The sequence below is a fragment of the Emydura macquarii genome, unplaced genomic scaffold, assembly GCF_026122565.2.
Source record: "Emydura macquarii macquarii isolate MOO-44397 ecotype Brisbane River unplaced genomic scaffold, CSIRO-AGI_Emac_v2 contig_3240, whole genome shotgun sequence".
Lineage (NCBI taxonomy): Eukaryota > Metazoa > Chordata > Testudines > Chelidae > Emydura > Emydura macquarii.
Window position 1 is genome coordinate 5,936,550 of NW_027133377.1, and position 23,287 is coordinate 5,959,836.

General features: G+C 39.0%; 1 protein-coding gene across 4 annotated transcripts in view; it reads left to right on the top strand.

The window, feature by feature from the left end:
* Positions 1–23,287, top strand: part of KIF18A (kinesin family member 18A) — a 103,737-nt gene that overhangs the window by 53,433 nt on the left and 27,017 nt on the right. For all 4 annotated transcript variants that reach the window (XM_067532049.1, XM_067532050.1, XM_067532052.1 and 1 more), the window contains 4 exons: positions 6,924–7,086; positions 13,985–14,149; positions 16,674–16,795; positions 19,276–19,514. In XM_067532049.1, the coding sequence (XP_067388150.1) occupies positions 6,924–7,086; positions 13,985–14,149; positions 16,674–16,795; positions 19,276–19,514 (689 nt within the window). The remainder of the gene's footprint in view (positions 1–6,923; positions 7,087–13,984; positions 14,150–16,673; positions 16,796–19,275; positions 19,515–23,287) is intronic.

The following is a 23,287-nucleotide window of genomic DNA, read 5'->3' on the forward strand; positions in this document are numbered from 1 at the left end:
CCCGGGTGCGTCCCATGCTGGGACACTCAGCGCCCTCTCCACCCCAGCCAGCACTTTCAACTTTAGCCCCGCAAGAGGATCCGTTGAATTTGGTGCCCTTGGACTCACTTGACAGGGAGAGCCATGTGGGGGAGCTGCACTCTCCTTCAGTCCCGGATACCTTTTGAGGCAGCATGGGACTTAAGAGCCATGATGGCTCAGCAGCCACCACCAGAAGGAAGGAGCAAGAAATAAGACATCGGGCAGCGCAGACTATCACGGGGCCGTCTAGAGGCAAACCTGCTATGACATGGCACCAGTCGCCCTCGTCCCAGCACTGCTACCTGGACCCATCTCATTCAGCTCTGCCATCACCTCCACGCTCTGAATCTGTCATTTGGCTCAGAGGCAGAATCCTATGTGTCCAGGCACAGCCAGCACTAGTCGCAGAAGGACGACCATAGGCTGGAACAAGGACAAAACCCATTTATGGGCCCATGGTAGGTGCAGTGGCAGCTTGGCTCTTTTGGATGCCTTGGGCATATCATGCCCAGGGGTCCTCATCCAGAAGGTCCTACTCTGTCTCCTCCCATGCAAGGATCTCAAGATCTTTGGCGCCATAACCAAGAGGGATGACAACCGGAGCATTAAAGGGAGAACAGAATTTGGCACAGAACCTGATGCCAACGAGGACCATGGTATTGCAAGGGATGTCCCAGGAGAAGCACAGAACTTTTTTATTTTCAAATTATCTCAGGCAGATAGACCCAGTCCTTCCCAGAGCATCCTCATCATGGTCCCCCGATGAGGCAGTAGCGGGGACTGCAGCTACTTCTCTCCTGGTTTCATATGAGCCAGGATGTCTTCCTTCCAGTCGTCTTTCCAAAACTGCATGCCAATAGCAGGAAACGGTGCCTCCACTTCCAAATGGTAGAAGAGTGCTGGCTTTCTACATAGAGAGGAGTAAGTCTTTCTGTAGGTCAAACCAACTCTTCATTGCTATAGCAGATTGGATGAAAGACCTACCCGTCTTGTCCCAAAGGATCTCTTCTTGGATCACTTCTTGTATCAGAACTTGCTATGACCTGGCTAAGGTGCCAGCTCTGGCACTATCAGCACACTCCATGAGGGCACAGGCTCATCGGCAGCATTCGTTGCGCACATCCCTATGCAAGAGATCTGCAGTGCTGCAACATGGTCCTCAATCCACACGTTAACTGCGCATTATGCCATCACCCAACAAACCAGAGATGATGCAGTGTTCACCAGAGCAGTGCTTCAGTCAGCGATCCCATGAGCTCCAACCCCTCCATCTTGGGTCAGCTTGGGAGTCACCTAATTGGAATCGACATGAGCAAGCACTCAAAAGAAGATTATTATTGTTCTTATGTGTTGCTCATGTCCATTCCAAAACACACCCGCCTTCCCCTCTGTCAGAGCACTCCAGCAAGAAGGAATTAAGGAAGCGGCAGCTCAGCAGGCCCCTGTAGGCAGCACCATGGAGGTGCCATTCCAGGGGGAGATTGCACTGACCTGACAGGTACTGCTAGAGCAGTGGTTCTTAACCTTTCCAAACTACTGTACCCCTGAAGCTTGAGTCCCACCCCCACGGGGCTGAGGCATGTAACTTAGTTTCATGGCGCCCCTGTGGCTCCAGGCAATTGCCTTTCTTGCCATCCCCAATACCAGCTCTGCACTTGCGACCCCTCTAAAACCCTAGGTTAAGAAACACTGTGCTAGAGGAAAAACCTTCTGGCGACTGTTCACATGGTGCTCATACACGTACTTGGAGTGGACATGAGCAGCACATCTCGAAGAACAACAGTTACAAAGGTGATTAACTCTTTTTTTCTAAAGCTATAAATTAAAAGACATATCTTCCATTTGGAATATTTTGATTGCAAAAACACTACTATAGAAGAGTAATTTAGTTTTTCTGTTTTAAAAATAAAAAGTTTAAATGCTGGACTGGAGTTAATGCTTCATCAAAGGCAAGTAGTAACAGGGTACAATTTTCATTATACTGAGCTTTCTAGTTTAAAAGTTCAGAAACCATGCACACTATAAAGCAAAAAAAAAGAGAGAGCTGAATCTTTCAATAAACCTGTAAAATGGAGATACTTGATTGAGACTTGTATAGATTACAAGTATGTGAAAGATGAAAAAGTGTGATCTATTAACTGAAAATCCTTCTTAAACTGTATATCTTTAAAAAACCACAAAAAAACTGCCCTCCTGAATCCTGAAAAGGACATTTGTCTGTTTACTAATTAGTGACCAAATAGAAAAACTTAAATTGATTTTTACCCAGTTTTTCCTCCTCTTGTTTCTAATGGAACATGAAATGCATTGAGATAATTTGAAAATAAAAAAGTTCAGAAAAAAAATCTTGACAAGTGATTTGTCTCCTTAATAGAAGAATTAAGCATGACATTTTAACTATCTAGCTAAATTATTGGATAAAACACTATAAGGGTTCTAAAGCGGTCAAGGTGCCAACTCATTTCACTTACATCAGACCAAAAATGGGGAAGTTTTGAGATCTGCAGATATTTTCCTATTAAATATTTACCAGTTTGACAAAAGTGCAGAATTATGTATTTAATTTATTTCCCATGGGATTTTCATTAAGAGCTATTTTTGCTGGTCAGCAGTGTTTTTTACCATTGGGCACTGAGCCTTCTAAAAATAGGATCTTCACCAGTGAGCAATTGTTTTAAAATGTTTATCTTGTATGAATTCTTTTTTACAACTTGTTCAGTTTGTCATCTGTGATTTTTTTACGTCAGAAGTACTGAAGTTCAATAAACTTTCAGGTAATTTGGCTTTTTAACTACTGATCTATCATGGGGCTAGATACTGTGACAGGCAGGGATTTATCTGCGCACACTAATACACAATGATTTTCCTAGTCAAGGATTCATATAGTGTAATGGAGTTCTTTCCTAATATTGAAACACAAATATATTTGGAATGCATAAAACAGACCTCTTGAATCTAAATGTTTTAATGATAGTACTTGATTGTGGTGTGTATGGTGAAATTAAAACTTCACAAAATGCAGTTTCAGTAATCCCAAAATGTAATGCAGATTCTATAAGGCTGGCTTTCCCTATCTTGGGCTGAATCAGATATATAATGATTTTATTCCTGCTATAAGCTGATTCTAAGCATTGTGTCAATTTTGCCTACCCACTTTGAGATTTCACAAAGGTCCCTATAAAATGAGGTGAAAAAGGTCTGAAAACACTGGTCAAAAATGGAAAACTATCCTCCAGTAATGCTAAAGCATACCTAGTTCTCACAGTGGATAGCAAATTAGATGGTTTTTACAAGGTGATACTTTGCAAAAACGACCAGTGCAATTCTGAGATCCATACAGAGGAGTCAGAGAGTAGGGAAATGATTATTCAGTTCTGGGCATCATTTTATCAGGAAAAATATTGAGACTGCTGGGAATGCAGAGAGAAATAACACACACAACCCATAAGCTAGAGAAATAGACTTAAAAAGAAAAATGTAAAGAACGAAACATACATTGACAGTTCAGTTAACTTCACAGTACATAATAAGTGGGAACATCAGACATTTGTAAACACAAAGAACAGAGTGGAATTATTTGGGATGTACAGCTATGTAGAGCTAGGAGCAATAGAATGAAATTGGGAAAATGAAAACTTGAACACAATGTCAGGAAAAGTTTCCTGATAGTTCTGTTAGGCTATGGAATAGTCAACCAGGAGAAGTAGTTGAAGCCCCATTCCATGAGACTTTGACAACTAGGCTAAGCAAAATCTCCAAAAATGTACTACAGAGAACAATTCTGCCCTGCAGAAAGCTGGTCTGGATGACCTAATAGATCTATGAAATGTTAAGCTTATACAATAACATAGAACTATTGAGATTTTATCAAAAGTGCCAAGAAACTGGTCACAACCTAGTCATTTAAAAGACTGGAACGTGGAAAATACAAAGAAAAAACTAGATCCCCTTATGAAAAATACTGTTAATTTTATATGGCTGTTTTTATTTTGGAATCTGGGACCCATGGTAACAAATCAAATTTCACTTTTTGATTATTTGCATTATGTGAAACTCTTGGTAAAATTATAGTCTTAGCTTCTGTTCCTGCATGCCATACAGCCTGCACTGCTGATGACAGCCATTCTGAGGAGAGGAAAAGTGTTCCACTGTTTGTTGATTTGTTAGCTTTCAGCTCAGCTACTTATTAAAGTGATTTTTTTTGCAGGGATTCAGATTGTATAAAGTTTGCATACCCTGTCTTAGTTGCTGCTATTGCCAAATACTTTTCTGATAGTTTCCTTTTTGCAGAATGGCTACTGCATGGGCCCAGGTTTCAGAGGCAAGGACTTGGAGTTTGTAGTTTTCTTAGCTTCTGTAACTTTCACCATTTTCATTGAATAATTTTGTCTTTACTGAGGGCATGTTGTTTCTCTTAGTGGTATTCTCTTATTTCTTCTTTTGATGCAGACGGTATGCCTAGGAGAGAGAACAAATAAATTAACATAAAAATATTAAGGTATCCTAAGGTCTGGACTATTTTCATAAGTCAGCCTCTTCTGTAAGAGAGGAAAAGACTATGATCAGAACTGTCTGCATTTTTTTTTCCTTGGTGGCATCCCTACCAGAACCCCATCGCAATTTGGTTTCTGAGAATTATCCAACTGGGATTACTCCAGCTGGCCCTGACATTATACTGGCTGTTGCTGTTCTTTCAGCTGGAAAACCCTAGAAGCAGAATTGGATACTCATGCCTCTAAATTACAGTACTTGCATAATATTTCATCTCTCAAGATGAACAGAGAGCAAGTCACGAGCACAAAGTAAGATTCTACTTATTTTGTGCCCCTTCACATAACACAAGAACTATAGGATACCAATGAAATTAATAGGCAGCAGGTTTAAAACAAACAATAGGAAGTATTTCTACACACAACACACAGTCCATCTATGGAACTTGTTGCTATGGAATGTTGTGAAGACCAAAAATATAACTGGAAATAGATAAATTAATGGAAGATATGTCCATCAATGGCTATCAGCCAAGATGGTCAAGGAAGCAAACCCATACTCCGGTGTCCCTAAACCTCCAATTGCCAGAAGCTGGGACAGGATGAATCACTCAAAATTGCTCCATTCTGTTCATCCCCTTTGAAACATCTGACACAGGCCACTGTCAGAGACAGGATATTGGGCTAGGTGGACTATGGTCTGACCCAGTACTGCCATTCTTATATATTCAGAATGAATTTGGAAGTATCAACTCTGTTTTAGGATTTCAAACAAACTTGTTTTTTTAGTAACAGACTAGAATCTTGGAGAATTTCCAGGGAATATGTAATCGGCATGTTAGGTTTAGTTGAACAATCTAGTGTTTTTAAGGCTTCTATTTGTGGGAGACTTTTTCTTTGGAGGAGGAGAAATTTGTCTCATCTTTATAAATTTATAGTTCGTATCAAATGTCCAGATCTAAACCAATAAAAACTTGGATATGTTTGTCCCTGTTTATGTACCTACTTTAATAGTACTTGTCAAACATTTCTGAAAAATGTTTTTATACTGGCCACAGTTTGTGTGTTTCTGGATTTGTCCCAGAAGGAAAAGATTTGACTTTTTACATATATAAAGTCTGACAGCTTGAGACAGAAGCTGGTGAGGTTTTTCCAGCTATACCTCTGTAAAAGTATATTTTTCTCCATATCTAAAATTATAGACTTGTGAAACCAAATATGTGTTGAAGAATTATCTGTTAAATTCTGAAAATGTAGAGCCTGATGATGGTGATTTCATGGTCAGCTCAGTTATTCCAAATTTCTAGATGTTAACTTTAATTTTGTTAACTTAATTATAAGATATCCCTTTTTAAATAAATACTCCGAACATGTATGTTGATTATTCCTCAAATCTGGGGCAGGGAGGAGGAGGATTGTTTTTGGAGTTTTTTGTTTGTTTGTTTTTTAAAACCTTTGGGACATCTTGGGTCTAATCATGTAAAAGATCCTAAACAAAGTTCTAGTTAAATACTCCTGACAGTGAGCACTGTACTCCACAATAAGAATACAATTTTCAAAAGAGTCCACCAGCAACAGGCCTGCAAAGCATGCATGAGATTTTACAGAGAATTAAACAGCTGAGTGGGACCGCACAGTGTATGGAGCTTCATTTGCAAGGGGGCAAACGTGTCCTTTTGTTAAATATTTGTAGGAGGCATTATGTGTCTATGGCAACAGTCACCTGAGCTGTTGAATAGATTGGTACCTGATGCTGAAATTGGAAGCCTTCTGCAATAGTAGAGCACAGGTCATTGTGTGAGGATCTGGCTGCCATCCGCTTTAATCCAAACATCAACTTCACAAATCAAAGGGCAAGGCATTTTAGTTTAAAATGAAAGCTTGAAACCTTGAAAGCTGGGGAGGAAGGGGAGAGGAAGAAACCAGAAAATATTTAAATCCTTAGAATTTAGATTCTCTGAACTTGGGTGTCAGTTGTCTTATATTTATATCATGGTTGTATATACTTTAAACTTTTATTGAAAAAGAAGTACTTGGGTGGTGGTGGTCGGGGTGGTGGTGTTGGTTACTGTTTTGGGGGTGGGGGAAAAACAAATGTACCTTTTTAATTACTTCCTAAACTAAACAAGATAGTTTAATCCCCTTTGAAACTTGAGTATGTGCTCTTGTTTTGATCTTAATTTGCATTATAGAAACTTTGCTCTTTGTACTACCACTTTTGAAAAGATAAATAAGAATATAACTTTTCTTGTGGTCACTTACTATTTTAATTCCTTATTTTTCCATACTTACTTTTTTTTAAGCTCAAGATTGGAATTTTGTTTGCTTCTGTTGTATCACAGCAAATCAGGCATTCATGCAAGGTTTACATGTGTAAGCCGTTTCTTTTAACTTGTTCCTTATTTCTGGTAGATTCCGAGAAATTCTAAAAAGTTTGTTTATAAACCGGGAAGAAATCAGAAAGGAATACCTCAAGCTGGAAATGCGCCTTAAAGAGAACATTTTGAAAACGTATTACCAGAAACAATTCCATGAACAAATTCAGTTAATGTGCTCTGAAGAGAGAGTAGAAAAGGTGAGTGATTTTTGTACCACTTCATTTTGCCCTGTATGGAACCTCTGTTTTGAAATTTTTACCTTTTAATCTGGTTCAGCTATCTAACCTTTTCTGTTTAAGTGTTCAAGTGTCTTCAGCTTCTGAAGCCTATTTTCAATAGTGATGAAGATACTTAAGAACCCAAGTCTTGCTTAAGATCAAGAGGACTTAGGCATCTAAGTCACTTGTCTAAATGAAACTTAGCCTCCTAACTCACTTGAATTCTTTTAAATTTGTTACTGCAGTTCAGGACCATATGGATGTTAAGAGTTTCTGCTTTTAGTGCAAAAATTGTATAATTTTAATTTTAAAATAATGTTCTAGACTTCCTTTCTGCCATATAATTTATTTTAACTCTGGCATGTTACTCTGCCTTGTTCTTCAAGTTGTGTCTATTTCAACTGTAATTACCAATAAACATGTTTGACATTGTTGAAATGCAAATTGCCTTGATTTTCATATGTACAGCTTTAACAAAACAGTGCAGCGTACATTGTATTGACAATCAGATAACTTTTTAACATTGACATTAATACAGAAAATGTAGTGTTGATGTAAAGTGCACTATTTTTTTTCACACAATAAGAGAATGTGTTGATACATTGCGGCTAAACACAAAAATCTCTCAGTATTTCAATTTAGATGTGATTCACAGTTGCTAATTTGAAATCTGACTAGATTTAACATATCCATGCTGCTTTTGTGCAACAACAAATTCACCAACATGGCAGCACACCTGGCGTAACTACTCAGCACACTGTCAGCTGAGAAGTCCATTTGTAGCACTGCACAGCCTTTCTGGCAACAAGCATCATCAAGCTCCATGCCAAACTTAAAAAGCAATCTGAATTTTCTGCTGCAGGGGTGACAAAGGAAAGCTACTACTTCTTAAAGCAGTTCTATCAATGGCCTTGCAGTTCAAAATCCCTTGGCTTGGGTTTCAAATGATTGCTATGGTTCAGAGTTTGGTGTCTGAATCTTCTTATAGGAGATCCAAGTGTAGGCAGTAAAGCCTGAAAACACTCCAATCTTAATTTAGTTCCTAAATAAAAACTTTGTTGTAAAATACAGATTTAATTTTTCCTCTCTTAAATTTTGCTATAAGAACCGATTAAACTTAATTGGCAACAATTTCAGGTTTCCAGTGTGTGTTCAGTGATTCACTTGGAGGTTTAAACTTTTTATGAATAGTGTCAAGACAAAAAATGTACTGCTTTTTCAGGAATCTTGTGCTTCTCACAAATGATGTTTCAAGTGACTGACATATTCCAGAAGTTTTTCTTGTCACAGTGTGCAGTGAATGGAATTTTGAAGTACTACTGGAAAACATCATTTCTATCCTATATCATAATTTCTCAAACACCTGTTAACAATGGATCATTTATAATATGGCTCTTCATTATAACAGAGCAACAGCTCTGCTGTAGTTGAGGTTAAGACTAGCTTTGTGTTTGAAGCTCAGCTGAGTGCTCTAAGATCTGTACAGTTAATCGGTTTTGCCTTGAAATTTGAGGTTCCACATAGGGTGTGGTCACTGATCCAAATATGGGGCTATTTGACCGACGGGATCCTGAGATATAGCCCCTGAGGAACAAACAGCTGGCACATTCTGGCAATATTTTTTTTGCTCATCACACCATGGGCTCAAATTCCCTGCCCCCTTTTATTAGCCAATATATGAGGACGCTCTGGCCCTCTGAGAGGGGAGCTTAGCACAGGCATGTGAGAGCATGCACAGAGAACATGCTGCTGAGATGGAGGTGAGGAGCTAATAATGGTTAGGCTTGACACATGAAAAACTTCCCAGAGGAGCGGGCAGGGAACATGCCCACTGACATGAATGGAGCTGTTAACACAGCTGTGCTGCTATAGCACTTCCATGTAGATACTTGCTACAGCCACAGGAGGGGTTTTCCCATTGGCTTAGTTAATTGACTTCCCCAAGAGGGGGGCTTAACCTTCCGTCAACCCATCACTGCCTACACCAAGGACGAGGTCACGTTAACTATGTCATGCAGAGGTGTGATTTTTTTTTTTTTCACATCCCTGAGTGATGTAGCTGGATCGAGTTAATTTTTGTTTGTAGACCTGGCCTAAATTCTCTAAAGTTGCTTACTTGCACGGATTGTCTTGAAATTGGTTATGCCTCCTGAGGTAGTGTAGGGTAGGGTTAGTTATCCAAATGTGGGAAGTTCAGATCTGGTAACAGAAGTTTGCAAACCTACCTTGAAAAGAAATCTGAGAATGAACTGTAAACATCTGGGGAAAATCTGCTTCTTTCAAGTTTTTTGGGTTTTTTTAAACATAATCTGATACAGCAGAATATTCAGAAGGTGCTGAAACTGTTTTTTAAAAGAAAATAAATTGCACGTGCAAATGCTCACAGGGAGGGGAGATAGGTTTGAATCTGCAGGCAGGGATGGGAATGGATGGTAGGGGATGGAAGTGGAGTTGAGGGTTCAGATAAGGGGAGGTGGGAAGAGTTGGGGAATGTGAGAAATAGCAGAGAAAATTGGGGGATTGGGTTTCAACCCCAAATTCCCCCCCCCCCCCCCATCCAGCCCCCACTCCCTTTGTGAGTGCTGGGCTCTGGGGGAGCCCTACCCCTTTTCAGGAGTCTGAGCCCCTCTCTCTCTCTGATGTGTATCCTAGTATCTGCTCCTCTTGGGGTGCCTGAGCCCCACTCCCTGCCCTTCCATGTGAGCTGGGACAACACAAATTTAAACATCTGAAATCCAGAAAATTAATAGTTAAGATGCACATCACCCCTGTCTGGAGAAAGGATGGGCCAGAGACAGAGCTGAAGTCCCAGCTGGGGATGGGTAGTGGGAGTGAGGGGTCCAGCTCAGTGTGCAGCTCAGGTTACATAACCAAGGCAGAATGCAGCCTGCCAGTAAACTGCTGCCTGAGTTGGATGTATTCAGCAGAATACGACAGAAGATGGCAAGGAACAACTTCTTAAATGTTAATGGCTTCTGCAGTGCCAAGCAATGGCTTAATGGGCTAGGAAGGGAAGGTAGAACTGGAAATGTTGGTGGCAGGGGCTACCTGTTGCGGTGGATGGTGGGGCAGAGAGTGGAGAAAGGCATAGACACACCAGTCTTTTCTCACACAGTTGAAACTACTGTAAACAACCATGTAATAAAAGTGACAAGGTTTTGGAATATAGACCATGGATGAGTTTTCTCTCACCAGCCCTGGTAACAACTACACACTGCAAACATTTCAAAGCACAACAATTACCCTCATTCCGTTATACCAAAATATACAGGGGTGGTGAAGAGCACCAAGGAACCACATAGCAACCGTGTGGCCTAGCAGAAAGACCATTGGAGTGGGACTATTCCTAGCTCAGCCACCGGCTTGCTGGATAATTGTGGGAAATTAAATGGCAAAAATCTTTAATAGTGCAGAGTTAAAGTTCCTTGGTGATAGTTCTTGCTCTTCCAGAATGTCAAGTTCAGCAAAACTCAAACTTCTGAAAACCAAAAAATACAGAGTTACGGTAAAACACCCATACAACCTTAATTCTGCCCTCTTTGAGCGATGCCTCAATATGCCCATAATACAATATAAAGGGGGAATATGTCTAATAGACAGGTGCTAACTGCACTTCCCCTATGCTCAGACACAGAGGTTATTTCCCTGACAGAATATCACACTTGTAAAATTTAACAACCATTTCATACCCTTTTACAACACCCTCACACTTGAACACAGGATACCACCTACACCTATACTTCCCCTGCCTATCATTAAATCCAGAGACAGCTCTCATATCCCACCTCGTTACTGACAATACCAATGGCAAGAAGACCGCAGTGCCCTGCTACTGACACAGTCTTCTATTTCTGCATTGAGGTGATTCATATACTCCATGGCCAGAAGAGACTATTATGATCATCTAATCCAGGAGGTAATCAAGGTCCAAATTTCTTGGTCAAGATATAGTTAAGGTCCAGACTCCAGAGAAAATAATACAAATATAATAATAATAATAAGTAAATAAAAGGTTTTGTAGTCTGTTCAAAAGTGTCTGGCAGTCCGGATTTAGCCCATGGTCTGCCTATTGACTACTCTGATCTAATCTGACCTCCTGTATAACACAGGCCAGATGTAGACTGGAACCTCAAGTTACATATGTACCTCTTTTCTCAGACTCAGAGCTGCTCAGATCATAATCACAGTTCATCCAAGCTGTTCTAATTTATTCCTCCACTATTCAAAACAGCTACCACCACATAGTGAATGCAGCTGGAGAACATGCAGATAATTCCCAATGGCTATTGCCAGCTTCTGGAGGACAGTTAAGACTGTGTCGGCATTGACCTTAATTCTGTATTTCCTGGTTTTCACAAGTTTGAGTTTTGCTGAACTCAACATTCTGGAGGGGCATAAAATATCACCTCGTTATTTCTTTTAAAATCATTTATTGTATATTTGGTTCAAACACTTTATATTAACCGATTGTGATATTTGCATAGAACCTTAATACCTGTGCACTTAAATATAGCTTTATGATTACGGTTTAATTTATAGTCATGATCTTGGTAGAGTCAAGTAGGATAAGAGCAGTACCCTGTGTATAAACAAGCATAAACCACTGTAACCTTGGAATTGAATGTCCTTCGATTTGGTTGGAACAAATTGGATTTTAATTTCTAATCCAGCCATGTGATATAAAAGTGACTATTCATGCTATGCTTCTGTTCTTACATGTATTTTTGCAAGAATGCTATTTTTTTAACTGCTTCTGTTTTCTTCTTGTAAAATATGCTATCAGATCACAGGAGAGTGCTTACAAAAAGTGAATTTTTAAAGGACTGTTTTCATTTATGAAATATTCATTTTATGTTTTCTCCTGGCTGTTGTATCCAGCTGTTGCATATATGCAGTATGGGTGAATTAACTTGCTATGCAAACTTCATTAGCCAAACCTCCCCTATCTCCATGCTAGGTTTGGATAGATCCCATCCTGGCAGGGGAAAGGAACAAAACCGTGGACTGAAAACATGGAAAGTCTCAATCAAAAGGAAAATTCTTGGAAGAAATGAGCAAGTGTGGGGGGGAAACAAAAAAACTAAGATTACCTTAACTTGAACATTTGTGAAATCAATGATCAATTGTTCTGGGGTTGTGTCCCGAGTAATGCATTTGGTTGAGGTTCACCAATCTTAGATTACCGCGGACCTTTGCCATGTCCATTTTACATGGGGCTGCCTCTGGATCCAATGTCTTTGTTTGGCTCATACACTGGCTCTTGAAAAGCCCCAGTCTTCAGCCTCCACAACTAATACCTTCAAGGGGGTGTCTCAGCTCTGCTGTGGGCCTCATTTTCTGCTGCTACTTGACTGTCCTCTCCTTATAGAATCATAGGACTGGAAGGGACCTCGAGAGGTCTTCTAATCCAGTCCCCTACACTTATGGCAGGACTAAGTATTATCTAAACCATCCCAGACAGGTGTTTTGTCTAATTTGCTTTTAAAAACATGCTATGATGGAGATTCCACAACCTCTTTGGGCAATTTATTCCAGTGCTTAACTACTCTGATAGTTAGGAATTTTTTTCCTAATGTCCAGCCAAACCACCCTTGCTCCAGTTTAAGCCCATTGCTTCTAGTCCTATTCTCAGAGGTTAAGGAGAACAATTTTTCTCCCTCTTCCTTGTAACAACCTTTTATGTACTTGAAAACAGTTATCATGTCCCCCCCTCAGTCTTCTCTTCTCCAGACTAAACTAATACAATTTTTTCAATATTCCTTATGGGTCGTGTTTTCTAGACTTTTAATCAATCCTCCTTTCCAGTTTGTCCACAACTTTTCTGAAATGTGGTGCCCAGAATTGGACACACTACTCCAGTTGAGGCCTGATCAACATGGAGTAGAGCAGAAGAATTACTTCTCAGGTCTTGCTTACAACACTCCTGCTAATAGATCCCAGAATGATGTTTGCTTTTTTTTTTGCAACAGTGTTACACTGTTGACTCTCGTTTAGTTTGTGATCCACTACGACTCCCAGATCCATTTCTGCAGTACTCCTTCCTAGGCAGTCGTTTCCCGTTTTGTATATGTGCAATTAATTATTCCTTCCTAAGTGCAGTACTTTTCATTTGTCCGTATTGAATTTCATCTTATTTACTTCAGACCATTTCTCCTATTTGTCCAGATGATTATGCAATAGCTGGTCCTCTAGCTGACCTGTAAAAGGCTTTCCACAGACTTTTGTGCTACTTCCCCATTATTTGTATATGTGATGTTCCCGCTAGTCTCGGGAATATTTCAGCAATATAACTCAGACCTCCAAAGGCTGGAGTGGCTTGTTCTAAGCCACTTTTGCATCCACCTACATACCAGCTCCTCTCTGGTAAGCTTTAGCCACCATCCAGGTCTGTGTCACTTATCCAACATACCCTCCCTGGGCTCAGAGCACAGGAGAGTTAAACATGGGCAGATTGCCCCAGATTTTGTTGCCTAGTTTTCAGTCCCCGTGATCATTGGTCCCCTATATAGCTTTTTCCCTAGTGGGTCACTCCCTTCCACCCCCTTCAGATTAGAGGCAGTGTTTGAGGAATTGGTATTGAAACTTTCTTGGATTTGTCCTTCCCCTCCTCTCTTTTTTTTTTTATATATATATATATAAATTGTGGTCATGCTGTCATTAGGGGAGCAAAGGTTAGAATTCAAAAATTCTTGGCTCTTTTCTTCATTATTTACTGAGACAGTAGTGAAACTTTACAAATATTACATAGATCAAAGACTGTATAAATTGTTTTGACTCTCTACCAATTATGGTAGCCTGCATAGTCTTTTTCATAACTTAATTCAGTGAACATCGTATGGTAGTTTCCCATTAAATTATTTAATATGTTGTATTACAGGCCACTTGCAAACGGGATCACAGGCTCGCAATGCTTAAAACTCGCCGTTTGCATGTGCAGAAGAAGAAAGAAGAGGAGATTAAACACTTTGAGGAGAATACTAATTGGCTGCATCGTATAGAAAATGAAATGCGTCTCCTGGGACAAGATGGCCATATTCCGCAGGTAAAAGGACTTTCTGTTCAAAGGTAGATTTCAGATATTGTAGTCAGACATGCTTATAGAGTCAGAAACAGTTTCTTTTTTCCCCACTCCATCTCTGTAGTTATGGTTATTGATATAGTTAATCCTTTCCTGGAATATTTTTAGTTATGGAAGGCCCCTCTGGTGCTAATTAATGCAGTGTCAATTGGTTTAGTCTCCCTTCACAAATACAGCAGTTCTTCTGCCCTGCCTGAAAGTATTGCATCATTTTAATGCACGTATTCCTCATTTATGAAAACATTTGGCAATATATAGTGATAAGCACACGATGGCATTTAAAAGGTTGTGCGGAGTGTAGTATGTGACTGCATTTTTACTGTCATGAGTCAGGATTTTTGGACACTCAGAAATGAGTTTTAAAGATCTTAAAAGATGATATTGACACACTGGCACAGGGAGGGAGCTCCATGCTTGGTGATCGGCATAGGAGTCACTAAAACGAGAGAGCAGTTTTCATATTATAAGCCCCATTTCTTCAAATTCATGAACAAAGATGAAATTTACGTTAGCTATAGTTTTCATCCCAAATGTTATTGCTGCGGGAATGGAATAATATCCACCCAACAATATTGAAATAACTGGCACATGAGAGTCCAGAAGCAAGGATTTTTTAATATCTATCTATTCAGGAGCATTACAAAGTGACTAGAGAACAGCTAATGTCGTATCATACCTATATTTAAGAAAAGGGAGAGACAGGGCAATTGCATACTACTGAGGTTAGATTATCAGGTTTGTAAGATTTTGGAACAATTTGCAAAGGATAATTAAGTTCATGGAGGTACATAGTAATGGGAATGTAATGCAACCTGGATTTACCAAAAGTAGATTATGCCAGACTGACCTAATTAACTTCTTTGAGAAAATAACTGATTTTTTTTTTTAGATAAGGGAATTGCAGTACATCTAATATACATGGACTTTGGTAAAACATTTGACATGGTGCCACAAGGAATATTATTAGTTAAACTAGAGAAGGTGGGGATTAGTATAAGAATTGTAAAGTAGATAAGGAACTGGCTAACAGGTTGTGCTGAAAACTATTGGATTGGAGGTGGTTACTAGAATTCCTCAAGGATCACTCCTGCATCTAATCATAGTCAATATTTTTATTAATGACCTTGGTAAAAAGGGGAGTGTGCTAATGAAATTTGCTGATGATTCATAGTTTGGAGGCATCATCAATACAGAGAAGGATCAGAATATTATACAGGAAGACCTGGATGCCCTTGAAGACTGGAGTGGCAGAAGTGCAATGAAATTTAATAGCACAACATGTATGGTCATAAACTTAGTGTCTAATAATAATTTGCACTACAAACTGGGGGAAGGGGGGCCAACAGTTGGAAGGGACAGAGGAGGAGCAAGACCTGGGTGTGTTGGTTGATCACAGGATGACGATGAGCCTCCAATGTGGTGCAGCTGCAAAAAGACAAATGCATGTATCAAGTGAGGAATTTCCAGTAGAGATAAAGAAGTATTAATGGTATTATACAAGGCACTGGTAAGACCTCATCTGGAATACTGTGTACAATTCTGGTCACCCATGATCAAGAAAGAGTCATTCAAACTGGAAGAGGTGCAGAGAAGAACTGCTAGGATGATCAAGGGAATGGTGGAGGTCCCATCTTGTGAGAAGAGTCTTGGAAGAGCTTGTCTTGTTTAGCCTAGTAAGATATGATTGCTCTCTCTAAATATATCAGGGGAGTAATCACCAGGGATGGTGAAGAACTGTTAGTACAAGGACAAATGGGTATAAAATGGCCCTGAATAAATTCAGGCTGGAAACTAGAAGGTTTCTAACCATCTGAGTGAGGTTCTGGGACAGCCTCCCAAAAGGAGTTATGGAGGTAAACAACTTAATTAGTTTTCAGAGAGAGCAGAACAAACTTATTGGAATTGTCTGATGGTTGCTTGTGATGGTGGGGGACAGGGCTCAGCAGCCTTTTGATTTACATGTTAAATTCAGGTCTTCATCCAGCCACCTGCCAGGGTTAGCAATGGATTTCCCACCTGCCCCACAATGTATTTTGGATTTTTTTCTGGTCTCCTTTCCCTGAATCATCAGAGCTGGCCATAGCTAGAGATGGGACCCTGGATGCGGTGGGCCAGTGATCTGAGGTGTCACTGATCATTCTTTCTCTCATATGCCTGGCTGGCTGGTTCTTGTTCACATATTCAGGGTCTAACTGAGCACCATATGTGGTTCAGGAGTAAATTTTCCCCCACATGAGATTGGTAGTGACCTTGGGGTGGGGAATGGGGAGTTCACCTTCATCTGCAACATGAAGTGTGGGTCGCTTGCCAGAATTATCTGGAAATATCTCAATTAATTCCCTGCCATTGGCGTAGTTGTAGATGAATTGCAGTCCTACTTTTCAAGGTATTTCATGTTAATCTCTTAAAATCCTTTTTTTAGACTGAATTTGTGTGTATCACACTTAAATTTAATTGAAATAATATTTTATGTAACTTATTTCTCAAGGTGCTTCGTAAAGATCTTCACTGCTACCATTTAAAGCTAGAGGTCAAGGACCTCAAAATGCAAATTGAGCACATGATGACTCTAATATCACTTCAAGAGCAGCAACATAAGCAAACTGAGAAGTAAGTGTGTGTTCATATATCATGTTTTGATATCTGTTTTTCTCCAAAACTTGTAACTTATATAGTAAATTTACAGATTTCAGTCTTTCAGATGAAAATGGCAGCGCAATTTTCCAGACTTTTCTGTAAACTGTTGTAAATTCTGAAACAAAAAATGTATTACTGTACAATGGAAAACATCATTAGCATAGTATTCTTGTAATGTTCAACAAAAATGGTGAAAATTCCCTTTCCTTTCCGGTATCCCTTCAATATAAGACTTCTGTAATAAAAGGTGATCAGCAGGTAGGCTGATCTGCAAGCAATTAAGATTACTTTCAGCTGCAATTCTCAGACTTCTCAGAGATCACATTGCATCCAAGCAATTTTGAAAACAGTTTTATTTGTAAATATCTCTGGTATTGCAAACATATGGAGCTTTTAAAGAACTGAATATTGCTGACACTTTAGTTTGGGGGTTGCGTTACCACTGATTTATTAGATCAGCCCAAATTACTTGTATATTTCCAAAATAGAGTTGTTTAAAATGAAACTTTTTATTTCATTAACTCCCAAAGTTGTTGGATTTTTTTCCTTTCTTTGTTGTCAAATTTCATATGTGGTATTATGCTTGCTTTTATTGGCAACAAAAAAGTGAATGCACAGGAAACAGGAGTTGTGTAAAGGATATTCCATATTAAGACCAAGTTTAACTTAAAGTTGCTTTCTAGTAGCACAGAACTTTTAACAAAGGGATGGAGTGTGGGACAAAATATTTTGATTCACAATTCATACAGTTCCTATCACTGCAGAATGCATGCATTCCAGAAGATCCCCAGCTCTGCCTGCTCCATACCCTGCATAGCTTTGATGCTCCACATCCCATTCTGCCCCTGCCCAGTGGAACATAAGAGCAGACTGCAGTGGTACCCATAGACTTTATAAAGCATGCTGATTTAGTTTCCCTATGTATACCAAAAGATAAGATTGATGTTTATAAATTTTATTGACTTTTAATTTCCTTATGCCTTAAGGTACAGTAGAACCTCAAAGTTACAAATACCTTGGGAATGGAGGTTGTTCGTAACTCTGAAACGTCCATAACTCTGAACAAAATGTTATGGTGGTTGTTTCAAAAGTTTACAACTGAACATTAACTTAATACAGCTTTGAAACACTCTATGCAGAAGAAAAATGCTTCTTTCCCTTTATTTTGGTAGTCATTTATGTTTAACACAGTACTGTATTGTATTTGCCTTTTTTTTTCTTCTTCTTTGTGGCAGCCTGATTGTGTACTTCTGGTTCCAAATGAGGTGTGTGGTTGACTGGTCAGTTCGTAACTCTGAGGTTCTACTGTATATCAGCACAGCAAAAGCTGTGCACAGGTTAGCCTACCTGAGATAGCTTGACTCCAGCTATCTCAGGTAACAATAGCAGTGTCAACAGTGTAAGGCTATAGAGTATAGTGTGTAACCATGATTTGTGCCATGCTTGTTGCCCACACTGCACTGTCTCCACTGCTATTGTTACTTACACTAGCTGGATTCAAGCTAGTTCAGGTATCCTAGCCTGTGCACAGCTTTTGCTATGTCGACATACCCTTAGGCTTAAATGGCATTTAATGATATGCAAAGTCTAAATTTGTTACACAGCAGCTGTTATGCAGCTAATGGGATTCAAGAAAGTTAAATGCTTTGAGCAGACTTTTTAAAATCAATTATCCATGCCATTACTGCAAACATGAATTCATTGTATCCATGAATGCCATTACTGCAAACTGAATAAGCCACACAAACCTGCAAAACTGAGATGGGAACTCTGGCCCACTTTTTGGATGCTGTATAAAAAGTGAACGCCACCACTTTAATGCACGATTGAAAAATAATTGAATTGAAGAAAAGTCTATGTTGGTTATCTGAAGATACATATAATTGAAAAATAAATGTCAGAACTCTCCAATATTATCAAAATATATGAACCATACTTCTGTGCTATTATTTTTCATGTTTTGTTTTATTGTACAATGTTATAAAAATATTACTGCAAATTACTTACTAGGATGATAAAGAATTAGCATATACATCATATTTATTAGTGCGTGGAAGAGAACACCAGCAAAATTAGTAGTGAATTTCCGCATGAGCTTTTTTGGTATTTTTCAAAAGTTGATTATGCTTCTTTCAAATTGAATCAAACAAAATAGCTACTAAATCAACAATAGACTCATAGACTTTAAGGCCAGAAGGAACAAACGTGATGATCTAGTCTGACTTGCACTTTGCAGGCCACAGAATCTTGCCCACCCATAGTCTCTATTTAAACCTGCAAGTAACCAGTGCCCTGTGCTGCAGAGGAAGGCAAAAAACTTCCAGGGTCTCTGCCAATAGTAGCTTAAATGTTCTAACAGTGGTGGTTCATAGCTAGGTTCCTGTGGACTAGATTAAAAATTTCATTTAAAGATAGTTAAGATTGTCTGATTGTGTGTTTTTGTTTGATTCTAGAGTACTAAATGCTTTGCTTCCAGTTCTAAGAAAACAGTACTTCACTTTAAAAGAAGCAGGGCTGGCAAATGCTGTCATTGAGGATAACTTCAAGGAGGTTGAACAACTGATTCAGAGACCAAAAACAGTAGTTTGGGCTGACCAACCTGTTGAAGAGGAACCAAAACAAAATGATCAGCCAGAGATGTCTGTTATCATGGCATTTCCACAACTTGTGAGCAATCCAAATACACCTTGCCGTAAGTATATAATGGATTTCTAATGAGAATAATTTAAAATGTCCCAAAAAGCTCTGGGTAGATTACTTATGTTTATATTTGGTCTGCTTAAATCTAGGCAAAAACTGAAATCAGGTTCTTACACATAATGAATGGTCCATCCTCTATCAGATGTGGCATTTTGAGGCAGGTGTGGGGTGGGGAGAAATTCTGTCCTCCACGTACATTTTGTCTGCATCTGCAAAAGAAGCTGATTCCTTACCAACATTGTGGACCAAAAGTTTGGGTAGTGTTTGCAAGATTTTTTTGGGGGGAGGGGGATAGATGGCAATTTAACAGACTCAGTTCACATAAAAAGCGCAGGGATTGCCAATCTTTAGCCGCCTACCACAAAAGCTGAGCACAGATGCTTGTTCCTTTTAAACATGGTCTACATTTTCAGAACTACTTGTGCAAGGAAAAGGACTAGAGGTTTTCCTTTTTTTAAGTGTAACCGGAGGTTTCCCATCAAATCCCGGGGCCCTTGGCTTGTGCCGAAAATAGCTCAATTTCTTTAATCTGAGTTCATTTCCATAATTGTGGTGTAATCTGCACAGTGCACTCTAGGGTGTCCTATCAGAATGTAAACTGGTGATCAGTAGAGGTGTGTGTTGTGGGAAGCTTAAAAGGGTATATTGAGTTTTTAGGTAACTTGCTAAGTGCCCCTCTTAGTCTGATTATTCGTTGATGTGAATCAGGCATTCTTTAGGTATCGCTAAAGTTGGTGGAACTTTGGAAATTTCTTGACAGGTCACTTAGTTTTTTATTTTTATTGCTTATATTTCTTCCTTTTGCTTATAAAAAGAAGAAATTGCCTATTTTTATGAACCATAAAATAAACTTCCAACTAATAGGATAGAGTAGAGAGGAATCAGACATGACAGCTTAGTTGTTGATCAAGTACCTTGAATGATGCAACATTAACTTTATAATAGATGAAAAGGAGATTTTAAAGCCAACCATATTTATTTACTCACCTTTACCTCTATGGGTAACCTCTCTCCACTTTGTGTATCAAATGTCTTTTTCTCTCAGCTGTTTGAATGTCCCTTAACCTTAGTGATTGTCAATTTAAATTTGTGAAAGATGTTCGTAAACAGTCAAGAGACATAAAACACTTCCTTTTATATAATGGTCAAATTTAACAAATAACCATTTTTGTTCTATTGTACGGGAGGGTTTTTTTGATCCACTTATATTCCTACTAAATCTGTTTTGGTTGGATAAGCTTCTTTAAACTTTTCATTATTATCATCTGAGTGCATTCTACTGACCCACTCCATTTTCAAGGTGAGGACTGGAGTTTCTGGTTATGAAAATTGGCTCTATTCTCATTTCAAACTAAAGTATTATGTTTGACTATACATATAAATGAGTGTGTTTTCTTACTTTTTCTTGTTTTTAGATAACAATGTAATTAAAATTAGCATTGCAATTGTTTCATATCAATGGTCCTTGAGACAATTTTCTGAAATAAGAAGTAAATACAACTATTACAAGAGTTACATTTATATATCTGGAAAAGTTGCTTTTTATATATTGGTAAAGGGGGCACATTAATGTGCAAGATGATGTGATTGAAGAGAGAATTAAATATAAGTGCATGCAAACCACACATTCAAGAGAAGAATCCTAAAATCAGTTATTAACAAATATCAGGAGGTGTTCTTTTCCAGGCATATTGAGAGCTGTGTTATATATGTACAAGTACTCCCCAGCCTATCGTGTGTGTAAAAAGTGCACTTGTGAACTATTTAGGCCATGCCAACTTCAAGTTAAAGGTATGCTTCATACCTAATATTGCAGTGGAGCATCCATCTGTTTTTCTTCTGGCAAAATGGACACAGGTGCTTACCCAACTTTGTGTCCAGTTGGTTTATAGTGTGTCTTTGAAACTGAAGAGTTCAGAGTATTTATTACAGGAGATCAGTTTTGTTAGATTTGGGCTATCATTTTTTATAACTTCTATTCCCTGCCACTCCTCCTTGACTCCTCTGTGTCAAGTTAAATGGGCTTTCAACACTTTTCCCACATTGAGCAGAACATACCTTCTTCTGTTTCACCCACCTTTCTTCAAATCCTATGCATTTAGAGTTTGATCCTGCTCTTTTTTAATTCAGTGACCAAGTAAAACCCATTAATGCTTTTGAACCAAAATCATTAGGATAGACTTCAAGTTTTTGCACTGGTTTTCAAGGGAATTGCCTTTGGATTCTTTAAGGATGGTTCCCACTGCTCAATTTGTCTGTTGTTCAAAGCGTTCAAGTATTCCTTGGTGAAGACAGCCCACTTCTGTTGTTGAATTACAGGTTTACCTACACAAATACATGGCACCTGTTTCAGTTGAGGTGATGCTTTTTTACATCAATCTTAATTTTTTTTTATCCAGGCATGGTGCATGACATGGGGAAATCCTAAGTAGAACTTGTTCAGTGCTGTTCTGTATACTCCATGCAAAACATGGAAGAAACAAATGCCTTCTTAACGGAAGAGTTTTGTAACATTGCCCTGAAAGGCAATCAATTCCAGCAACACATGTTTTTCACATTGTTCATCTGGCTTTTCATTTCCTCTTGAGGGTTGATCAGCTATGTAACTATGATGTAACACTTATAGGGGATGTCCCCAGTTTCCTTTCCAGACTACAGGAGGTTTTTATTCTTCACCAAGAACCATATTCCCTTCCATAAGCAGCTAAGTTGTTGGCAGCCTAACTTGAAATGATTTTTCTTCATATCAAAGTGATCCACATGTTTGAATAGGCTCTTTCTTCTCATTATTTAGAAGCTAGGCACTGATCTACAAAAACTTAAAAAATTAGCCCACCCACAAAATATTATATAAAACTGCCAATCATTGCAACATTAAGAACCTGAAAGTTAAATTAACTATAAGTAACAGCAAAACTAACTTAACTGATTTTCGTTGTCTGTGCTGAAAGAAATCTAAAAAGTAGACAAAGCACAAAAAGTGATAAGTAAAAATATAAAAAATCTGATTTACTTGAGATGGTACTAAAGACGAGTGGTGAGAGCGTATAACTTAACTTAATAGTGCCCTGCCTTCAAAAAAGAAACCTTCTCTTAAATGATGTTCTTTTTTTATGGTACCATTAAGACCTAGTGCAATAATGATTCGTCACTTAAAAATTTCCCTGTGTTTGAAACTATTGGGCCTATATTGCCTATTTTCCTTTGTAGATTAAATAAACATTCCAAATACCATAGGCATTTCCTGATGCCTATGGGAAAGCACAGTGTTTAAAAGGAAATAAGTTACTGTTTGTGATGGAATGTATAAACCCTACAGCAGAACTGAAGGGGTTAAAGAGCAACTCTGGGCCCAGGTAGCCCTTGCCTATCCCCACCTGCAATGCATGCTCCGGCTGGAGGTGGAATTTAAAAGGGAGACAGTGCAGAAGGACCTGACAGGATAGGGAGAGAGACTTACCCTGAAAGCTCCTGAAAATGAATGTTACAGAAAGCTTTCTCTGGGAGAAAGCTGGCCTACTGAGCCTAGAAAGGCTGAAAGTTCAGCTGTTCTCTTTTTCTTTGCTACTGTGTCAAACTGTAAGACTTTGATGGGGTAGTGAGTGATAGCAGGTGATAGGCCCAGGGAGGTAGCCTTAAGGTACTCCTGGGTGTCTGGCATTGTTGTTTCTCACAGAGCTTGGGTCCAGAGCACTACCAACTAGTGGGCTCCCCTGCCAACCATCTTGTTAGTGGAAACCCTAACCCAGAAAGGGTAAAGGCCTT